The following is a 10458-nucleotide window of genomic DNA, read 5'->3' as shown; positions in this document are numbered from 1 at the left end:
CAGCTGTGTAGCACCGCATGGCTACAGTGGTCATCGTGTCCAGGGAGGTACAGCTGCCGGCAGGGAAACAGACAAAACAAGTCTCTGTTTTGTTAAGCACGAGAGCCTATTTTATTCCCCCACACACAACCCCCCCCCCCCCCCCCCCCCCCCCCCCCCCGCCCCGAGCCGGGAAGGGAGAAGGCGAAAAGAGGCCGCAGGGGCAGGGTGGTGGGGTTTTATCGGATATTGCAGGGGAGGAGTCTAGGGTTTGGGTCAAGGGAGGAGATAACCTAAGGAGAGTAAGATCTCCTGTTGGTCCAGGAAAATTGGACATATTTTAAATACATAAGCAGGATTTGGTGCATGAATTTTTAAATATGGTATATGTATTCCACTTTGCATTTCAGTGAGTTCAAAGGTGGTGAAAATCCAAATAATTGTGCTGAGGTGACTACATTCCTCTCTACAGTGCATTTAGATTGGCACCTGCATCCAGAAGGAAGAAACTCATGGCAGGGAGGAAAGGGCTTGAGTACATGTTCCAGGAGGATGATAAGTTCTTGTGAAATGGCTTGCAAATGCCAGCTGACATTCGTGAAAAAATAGTCTTTGTATTGCTTAATTTAGCAATTAGATTTTGCTTGCTCTAAGGCACAAGCAATGCCAGAAAAGTGGTTCAAACTTTTCTCCCAGTTAATCTTAAGCCCATTAGAGGGAATTTCTCCTGTGTATCTCTTCTCATTTCATCTCATGATTCTCCTGGACAATTTATTTGGCCTATTCAGTGCAAATCACATTTGCTGAGAGCTATTTTGCAAGAGCAAAATGCAGACTCACAATTCCAAGAATTTCAGAAACAATGATTTCATGACACTGAAAGATTTTTAAAGATAAGCTGAGAGAAAGTATGAACTCTATTTATCTCATCTATTCATATTACAGAAATTGTATTTAAACTTAAAACAGAGATAATCTGTTTTCCCTACTACTTGGATTATTTCTGAGAAATCTATCTTCCCAATTATGTTTCTCATTTTCAGCTGTATCTATAAGTAGTTAGTATTCTCTGTTTACTTGTGACTTCACTGAATATGCTCAGTTATGTGTGATGATGCAGTATCATTTGAAATCCTTTTGGAAAGATATTTGGAAATAATATAGATCTTTGCATTATGAAAGCACAAACCATCTTTTGGGTTTGAAACAATAGACATTTAAATTTCTTTAAGAATTTAGATAGTTCAATCTACATAGCTATTTCTGTGACCATCCATCATTGCTTGCATGTATAGTATGAATTAATTTCTAAATGGATTCTATAATTTATGCTGTTGCTCGCTGGAAATGAAGGAATGAAATTAAGACTGGAAAGAAGGGAGGAGGCAAGGGAAAGGTGTTTTTAATTTTGTCTTCGTTTCTCAGTATGCAATTATATTTTAAATTGTTAATAAATTAGTTTTCCCCAAGTCAGTTTTTTTTGCCTATGATAACCATTAGCAGGTTATCTCCCTGTCCTTGTCTCAACCCCGGAGCTTTCCCATGACATTTTTCCCCCTGTCCAGCCAAGGTCAGCTCCCCTCATCTGCTCTGTGGAGACAGAAATAAACACCCAGGACACCTTCACCTGGTCTGGCTTTGGGAATAATGAAATCTCTTCCTAGATATTAGGACCTCTCTGAGATGACATTTTTTTTCTCTATTATACTGAACTGCATTAATTTTACAGTCCTTGATGGATGAGAGACATTTAGCTTTATCCTGTGAAAAAATTATCAGTGAATTTGTTTTAGTGAAATCTGTTTCAGTGAAATTACATCAGCTTTATTCACATCCCCTTCATTCTGCCTTTTAGAACTATTCTAGCAAGCAGAGTCAAAGAAAACTGTGAATGGCTTTGAAATCTATGTTCAGTAGCATTCAGAGCAATCTTTTTTTTCTCCCAAGAATAAAAGTATTTTCCCCAAAATCTGATTCTTACAAACCGTTCTCACCCAGGCAAGGAAGTGAAATACACTGCGTGACTTGTGTGTCTTCCCAAACCAATCAATACCGATTGGTTTTCAAACGATGTTTTGAATAACTTCACTCACTTGCAAATGTACTGCTAGCAGTTAAAAATTATTGCCAGACATTACATAATTTTGAATAATTAACTCAGCTATAGATGTCAGTCTATCACAGAATGTAATTGATTAGTTGAGGTTTTTTTAGCTTCATTCTCATGCTTTTTCTGAATTTTGTGACTCACAAACGTGTCACTTAAATTAACAGTGAAGAAACAATGAAAACCTGCAGGATGTACTTTAGTGCAGATGTTTTGTTCTTTTTCTTTCACCATGAAATACTTTGAATTCTATTAAAACCAGTTTAATTTGCAGCATTAGTGAACAACCAACATTGTTCTACTCATATCTTACCTCTCTGCCAAACCTGCTTGCTCATGTTCCTTCATTTAAAGGCAGGCACAGCACGTTACAAACACAATATTTAAATGGCATGTACAGAATGCCCAAAGGGCCAGACTGGGATCTATTTCTTAGATGTACAGTGTACATTTTAAGGCACACTATAGGGATTGAGTTTACATTTTGATAACTCTGTCCTTTTATTTGCAAAGATGGTTACTACCTGGAAATGTTGCAAAAATAAATGTTCATCTCTAAGAGTGGCCAATGTATTCATGTCTTTATTTTTTATATTTTTTCTCCAGAAAAAAAGTGTGAAAATGTGAACTTTAGGGCATTTTAAAAGGAAATGTCAACTACCATGTTACATTTTATATACATAGATATGTATTTTTATATATATATCGAAATATATAAAATGATTGTAGGAGCTCATACTATAAGCTGAGTTTTAGTACAGTACTTTAAATATACTGGTATTTATTTTCAGTTACACTTCTGCACTGCTTGATACAGATGTTCGTTGATAATAGCAAACAAAAAAAATTCATAAAGAATATTATTCTTATCATGCAATGTAGTAGGCATCCTGTGGCACTATTCTCTTACCCAAGTATTTACAGTACTGCTGAGTACCTTAGCAATAAAGTCACCAGTGTTTGTCTGACTGCATCTGTCAGGGCACCCAGCAGTGACCCAGGCTGAAGCTCCTGTCACACGTGAGTCTCGATGAAGGAGTGTGTGTGTGTCAGCATTGGGGCTGAGCTTGCCAGTTCAGAGGCTCTGTTTTGAGACTTCCCAGCAGCACTGTACTCACAAATTTCCAGGAAAAACTCATAGTTCTTTAATTTCCAATCTTTGAACTTCTTGGATGTTAAGTTGGGGTCATCCAGAAGGCTGTTGATAACTGTGAGGTCCCCTTCCTTTGCCTAGCAAAGTCCAGAAAGACAGAGGACAGGTCAAAATGAAATTTTGTATTTCAGCACTTTATTTCTTCTTTAACTTTAATGCCAAGTGCCAGGAAAACTACTATGGAAACTTTAATATTTACCTCAATTCAGGAACTTTTACACCATAAACTGTTTAACAGCTCAGTCTGTGGCACGTGCTACAACTTGCCTACATAGAGTGCCAAATAATCTTTTTTTTTCCTTAAGCTGGAACATGTTTGCTTTCAAGAATTTTTAGTTTCTTTGAAACTTAATTTTAAAGCTACAAATAAGCATTAACAATAGAAATGCAAAGAGATATAGGAAATATAGTGACATTAAGGACAAGGGGGCATGGCTTCATACTACCAGAGGGCAGGGTTAGCTGGGATATTGGGAAGGAATTCCTGGCTGTGAGGGTGGGGAGGCCCTGGCACAGGTTGCCCAGAGAAGCTGTGGCTGCCCCTGGATCCCTGGAAGTGTCCAAGGCCAGGTTGGACAGGGCTTGGAACAACCTGGGATAGCGAAAGATGTCCCTGCCCATGGCAGGGGGTGGAACAGGATGGGCTTTAAGGTCCCTCCAACCCATCAGCATTCTGTGATGCACAATTAGACTTTTCCTAGTTTATATTCCTTACACACAAAATTGGTGATAAAGCCTTACTTTTAAAGTGCTCTTGAGGACTCGGATGTGGTGCAGCTTTTCGTTGATCACGGGGTCATTACATCGCTTCACAAAAGACTTGTGGAACTCCTTCTTGGTAGAGGGACGTTGCTCTCCAAAAGCTGACAGACTGGCTTCTTCCAGAGTTCTGTAAAGCTCTTGCAGACCATCTGTGATTCCTTCAATTTCTTTTATGTTATCTGAAAGGAAAGAAAGAAACCCAACAACAAACCTGATCATTCAGATGAAGTCTCTAAAATCAGCAATACCGCAACTTCAATATTATCTCAACCTATTACTCAGTTCTGCAATGTTAGTTTTGATGAGACAAGAACATTGGCATCATCCCAAAGCTCAACTTTTAGTGCTACATCCTGGTGTTTCAAGTACAAACTCCTGTGTTTGCCAACATCCAGCAGTTCAACCACCAAATCTTTGCTGAGAATAGTGGCAATACTCCTCTGGATTTTGATGGCAGTAAAGTGGATCAGAACATCTCCCAGAGCTTACCTTCTGCACAGAAACTATTGTGCCTTCTAATAGGAACCTTCTCTTCCAGATTGTCATCAGTCCCTTCAATGGACTTTACGCGTCCCTTCCCGTGGACGTCTCTGTTTCGGGGAAGGCTTTGGCTGTGCTGTTTCTGGGGCCGCCCATGGGAGCTGTGTCCCCTCGGACATTCCACCAGAGGAAAAGGCCCATCCTGCTCAAAATTGTGGCACCTCTGGACAGGCAGTGTGGCTTGTCTCCATTTGTCTGGTGACATTCCAGCCCGGCTGCTCATGTACTCCACCTCTGGAGGGATAGTCTGGAGGAAATGGAGCCCCGAACTGGTTAAGGGAGTCTCTATCAGGTCCTGCCAGGAGCGCCGTTCTCGGTAGGGAGGTCTGCACCCCAAGGAGTGTGTGCTGCCTGCTGCGTCCTGCCGCGAGTCCTCGGCAGAAGAGTGGGAATACGTTGATTCACTGGAAAAGTGTCGACCTTGTTTGGCTTCAGGGAATGGACTTGAAGAATTCACCTGGAAAGATACAAAAACATCTGCCCATGAGACAAGGTTTTGGACAGACCCAAGAAAATGACTGTAGTGTAAAACACTCTATGATATCTAGTAATCAGATAGACTGATGGGTTTGATTTGTTTTAACATGAACCACTGTAAACAGAAGAGAATTAGCAGTGACAACTTTTATACAAGTGCTCTTTTAACCACTCCCTATTCTTGTTTTGCACATTGTCTGCCCACAAGCAACTCCTGATGGAAAGAAAAGTGTAACACTGGTGCAAGGCTTCCTGAAGACCCTTCCAGCTTACACTCGGTCCAGCTGAGGGCAGTGGAAGTCTCCAAAAGAAATCATAATTGTATTTCCTTTCTTTTTTTTTAGGGGCCAAACAGAAAAAAAAAAAAAAAAAACAACCCCCCCAAAAAAAACTTTGGCACTCAGGAAGATTTTTGGCTGGGGGACTGTTGAACTTGTGAAACGATTTGAGTGAGTTCTGCTGGGTCTGTGTATAAATTTAATTCAAAACAAAGAGAAAGGCAAAAATGTGGAAAAACAGAAAGGGAGGGGCTTAACCTGTGTCCCAGTTGATAAAACAGCATCACATGGGTGAAAATCAGTCTGAACTTCACCCATGCAATGCTGTTGTCTCAGTCACTTTTTGGTTCTGGCTGTGTGAGGATCATGTAATTCACACTGAAAAAAAATCTGAAAGAAAAATAGAGAACAGTCCTATCTGTGCTTAGAATCATAGAATAATTATCATAATTGCCTGTGTTTTGTCTAATAGAAATGTTCTATTTGCAATACTGTCATTACCATGGTATTGTACACGATCTTGTATAAAAACCTCTTTTCCTAGAAAGATTTGTTCTTCAGAAAATAACTAAAACATAATTACTGCATGAATGTGAGCTGATCTTAATCTCTAGCATCCAGTATCCAATATACATAATTGAAAATCAGTCTCAATTAATACAAACTATCCCATCTACCACATTCTTTTCATTTTCTGCAGTGAAGGTAAAATTTAAATATTCTGTTCCTGTTATGATGTGTAGTTTCACCAGTCCTACAAAAAAAGGTCATATTTACAGTCTGGTGACAGATCTGTGTCAGGACACATTTACCTCTCCTTCCTTTCTAACTGATTTGCTATGGAAAAGTCCAGGTCTTGGCTCATGAGGAGCAGCAGTAATTTCATTTTTACAATCATATCCGGCTTTGTTCTGCTGCCTTTATGGTGCCTACATATCCCAGGACAAGGGAAGTGCAAGTCAAGGCACACAGATGTTTTTGGTGACCTAGGGTCACATGCAGTGTCTGTGACTCACTGAGGGTGTGCAGTGGTAGGTGTCACACTGCGTGGAGGAGCCCTCCTGCTTCAGGGTCAGAGAGCCGTCAATATCATCCTGATCGCTTTCACTCCAGTAATCTGCTGACAAAGAATTCCAGGTTTCACTTGAGTGCTTTTCCACAAGCAAGCAGATCCCACATTTTAACAACATCCTTCCCTGACAAGGTAAATGTTCCCCAGTCACCTGCAGGGCTCGGCAGTCACTCAGGAACGGGCTGGTGGAAAGGTCTGGCACCTCAAACACACAGGGCGTGCAGGAACCTCCAAATGCTTTAGGGAAGTGTTACAGAAGGCAGCTTGGGCACCTGACTCCCACTGCACATAAAAACCAACTTCTGCTCACAGACTTTCAAACACAAACCTCATTCCAGATGCTGAAGTAGAGCCAAGCCTGAACACTTAATTTAAGTGGGCATAACAGGTTCCACTGTGGGTGATGAGGAAAGGGCAAGGCTGGCACCTGAGCTCAGGAGGTGCAAACAAATATTGCTGAAGCACACATTGCCCCAAGTCTGCAATGTCTGGACTGGTTTTAGGGGGATGAACATCCCTGAGGGCTGGAATCTGAGAGATCACTCCTCACCCTGAACCCCGCATTCTCTTTATCACTCATTTTAAATATTTCTTAAAATTACTGCTCAGGATTTTATTTTCTTTGGTGGTGGCACCAATAAATGTAGTTCTTCAAGGAAATGTATTCTTATCAAAATTGGTATTTGAAAAGATATGGCCATATGTTTCTAAAGAAGTCAGTTATGACCTCTCCAGCTTTATTGAAACACTGAACAGATTTGTAGTGTCTGCTCTCTTCCCCTAATTATAATCACTGAAGTATTACCTTCATCTGGGTGAATATCCTTGTCATCAGGTGTGTAACCAATTGCTGCAAGACCCAAACGATTCATCCATCTAATAGAATGATAAAAATGAGGAAGAGAGGTATTTAAAAGGAACATCTCATGTAAATCTGGAGACATCCACATCCTTAACATCTAGAAAAGTCAGTCACAACGCCTAATGCAAAAAGGCTGTTAAACCCACAATTCAGATGTGTTGGGTGGTTGATAAATGGGAGTGAAGGATTTATCACATTTATTCTGATTGCTGCTTCTATTTATTTCAAGAACATCCCTGAATTGCCAAAATACTAGAAAATATAATAGAATTATCATAACTATTGTCTGAAAACCTGTGTTGGGAAATAAGTTATATTAAACTTGTATCCTCAGAAAGCTAAAACAGCCTATGGCAGTTTGGTTATTTGCTAGTCTGGATTCACAATGCGGATGATATAAACATTTAGTGTTGTTGAGCTGTGATATCAACATTATTTTCCCTACATTTGTTTAATGCAGACTTTTGGGTTTCTAAAACAAGACTTGGTAAATTGCAAGTACTTCAATATTTGCATTTGACATTGGATGTGCTGGGTTCCTTCTTTGCCCCCAAATTATTTAGTTTGATAGAAAATAAGATTCTTTACTTCATTAGGAAAAATATTATAGTTTATTTTGGGGAAAATACCTTTTGAGTTTTCTTTATGTAAAATTACTGGATGTTTATACAATATGTAATTGAAAACCTATGGACAAAAAGAAATTAACACACAGAGGGAAAAGTCACTTCTTAATGTTCAGCAAATGGAAAATCAAGAATAACCTTATTTTCATCAACAAGGAGATATAACGGAAGAAAAAGAAAAGATATAACGGAAGAAAAAAGTGACATCTATAATGTCTGGGATTTTTTTAACCATTCCCTTTCTCGGTGACTAAATTCTTAATTATGTCATTAATTTCCCAGAATGTTGATGTTAAAGTTTATCTAGAAGCAGCTCTTTTTTTCCTTTTTGAACATTTGCAACATCAAATTTACTAATAATTATCTTCTTGGTTAATGAAGATTGTAATGAAAAAATGTTGTGGTTTGAAAGCAAAACGAATGAGACGCTCCAAGTCAGAGATATAATTTAATAAGAAGAAAGGTAAAAAGGTAAAAGTAAAATAAAATAAATGCAATAACACAAAGGATCACTGACAGAGTCAGACTATAACCTGAGCAGGATGGTGGAAGCAGTCCAGGTGAAGTGTTCTTCCTGAAGCAGTGATCCTGTAGAAAGGTCTGGGAGCTCTGCTCCTCTGGGAATCCAGTGGGTAAGTGCCCTTGCACTGTCCCACATACCAGCTTATATCCAGGTGAGAATGCTTGGCTCCTCCCCCTGGGCAGAGCATCTCACAATGGGATGATGAGTGTGAAGTGGGTCCTTGATGGCCCATTAAACAGAGATAACCCCTGGAGGGAGTTACCTGTGACTCATGGGCCAGGCGTTAATGGGCCATTAGCAGAAGACACCCCAAAGGTCATTAGCAGAAGACACCCCAAAGGCCATTAGCAGAAAAGGCAGGGGGCTTGGGAAAACACTAGCCCACCTGGTTTCAACAGTTCATGAAGATGGTGATAGAATAAATACTTTGTGTACATCCTACACTGCAACCCAGGACACAAAAACATCTTTCACAGGCCTCAAGTCAGACATTAGCGAACAGTACATGCAATATCAAAAGGACGAGTTGTTTTGCAGACTAAAACAAGAAAACTGTTCAGTGTCATTCTTTCCCACTAGTTCTAGAGGAGAAAAAAATCTTTTAAGGACATATGTGACTGTTATTGTCCAGGTGAGTGGTGTGTGGTCAATGGGAGGCACAGCAAGGAGGCAAAAAATGAAGGAAGAGTGAACTCTCCAGTAAAAATAGAGTACAGTTCAGCACGTATTGATCTCCTGGTCTCAGCAGCTCCGCAGAGGCCTCGAGCAATGGTCTTAATCTGTAATATTTGATACAGCCCTGACTCACTGTCCAGCCTGCAGCAGAGCCTTCCACGGATCTTATGACTTCTCTAAGTAGCCAAAGGGGACAACAACGTTCACTTCTTACAGGGAATTGTGAGAGGGTTTAATTTGCTTGCAAAATTATGAAAATAAAGAACTGTACAATCATATTGCTTTGCCTTTCAGTATTAAGCCAGAAGTAAGCAAATTGGAGATGAAAATGGAAATGATGATTAGTTTTCCCAAATACCACCTGCAGAGTTACGACTGCTTACAGACATTGTTTGCATTAGCATGTCAATAACTCATCCTTATCGTGAGGGAAGTACATTTAAAGTGGATTAATATATTTACAGAAGAGCTTTTGCACAGTGCTCACCAGCATCATTTCCCTCAGCAAACGGCGCCCTGATCCCCTGGCATTTGCTTCCCTTGCAAGGCAGATCCTTTATTGCAGGAATGGCACTGACATCATCCCCTGCTCATTATTAAGCATTTATATTCACCAGTTTTTCATCAGTTGTTCCCAAATTTCTAAACTCATTAGCACTGGAGCAAAATAGTTTTAGTCATACTTTGCCATATGCATTTGGCAATTAAGCAGGATGGCTCAGTGCCTTCAACTGAGGTTCTGCTTAAGCACCAACAATAATTTAGGACTAATTACCATTTTCCAAGTTAAAACAGACTCAGTCATTTGTTTGGTCAGTGTGTCGAAATTTATATTTTCTTAAATTTCTTGCAAAATTTCTTTTGTTGCTTGTTAATTTGAGGGTGTCGGATCTTGGAAGCAAATATAGACACTGGTTGAAATGTTAGGATTGACCTTCCAGAGCAATGGATGTTCTGAGTACCCAGATACCCAGAGTATCAGCTTTAGGCATATGGCCTCAATGGCCAAATCTGGAATTAGCTGAAGTTAATCTTCCTTCTCTAAGGCTGCTCAGGCTTTTCTCTTCCAAAGTCCAAGATCATCCCCAGTTATAGTTACAAGGACTTTCTTACCTCATTTACCACAATTCAGAGTCAGCTCTTTGTCAAGCCAACATAAAGGGTTATCTGATGACATTCAGTGGCTTATCATGATAAAATCTCTTCTGATAAAATAGCTAGAATCTCCATTTTAGGTTTTGTGTTTTTAAAAAAAGCATGAGTGAATGAATGTTTTTGAGGTTAATCAGGAGATATACAAGTGGTGAGATTACAGCTCATTTTCTTACAGATAATATCTTTTTTTTTTTTCCCAAGGAAATGCAAACTCAGTTCGAAAGGAACCCTGCATAAACTTGATGAATT

General features: G+C 39.8%; 1 protein-coding gene across 1 annotated transcript in view; it reads right to left on the bottom strand.

The window, feature by feature from the left end:
• Nucleotides 1-2992: 2992 nt before the first annotated feature.
• The window catches only part of LOC310922088 (connector enhancer of kinase suppressor of ras 2-like), a gene marked incomplete at its 5' end in the record, with an annotated part of 327314 nt that continues 319848 nt past the window's right edge, over nucleotides 2993-10458 (bottom strand). The window contains 5 exons of the mRNA XM_083882408.1: nucleotides 2993-3316; nucleotides 3981-4180; nucleotides 4491-4998; nucleotides 6313-6416; nucleotides 7174-7244. Of these exons, the coding sequence (XP_083738534.1) occupies nucleotides 3101-3316; nucleotides 3981-4180; nucleotides 4491-4998; nucleotides 6313-6416; nucleotides 7174-7244 (1099 nt within the window). The 3' untranslated portion in view covers nucleotides 2993-3100. The remainder of the gene's footprint in view (nucleotides 3317-3980; nucleotides 4181-4490; nucleotides 4999-6312; nucleotides 6417-7173; nucleotides 7245-10458) is intronic.

The sequence above is a fragment of the Zosterops lateralis genome, assembly GCF_965231275.1.
Source record: "Zosterops lateralis genome assembly, chromosome: W".
In the NCBI taxonomy this organism is placed as follows: Eukaryota; Metazoa; Chordata; class Aves; order Passeriformes; family Zosteropidae; genus Zosterops; species Zosterops lateralis.
Note: the sequence above shows the minus strand (reverse complement) of the source record. Positions and strands in the feature narration are given on the sequence as shown.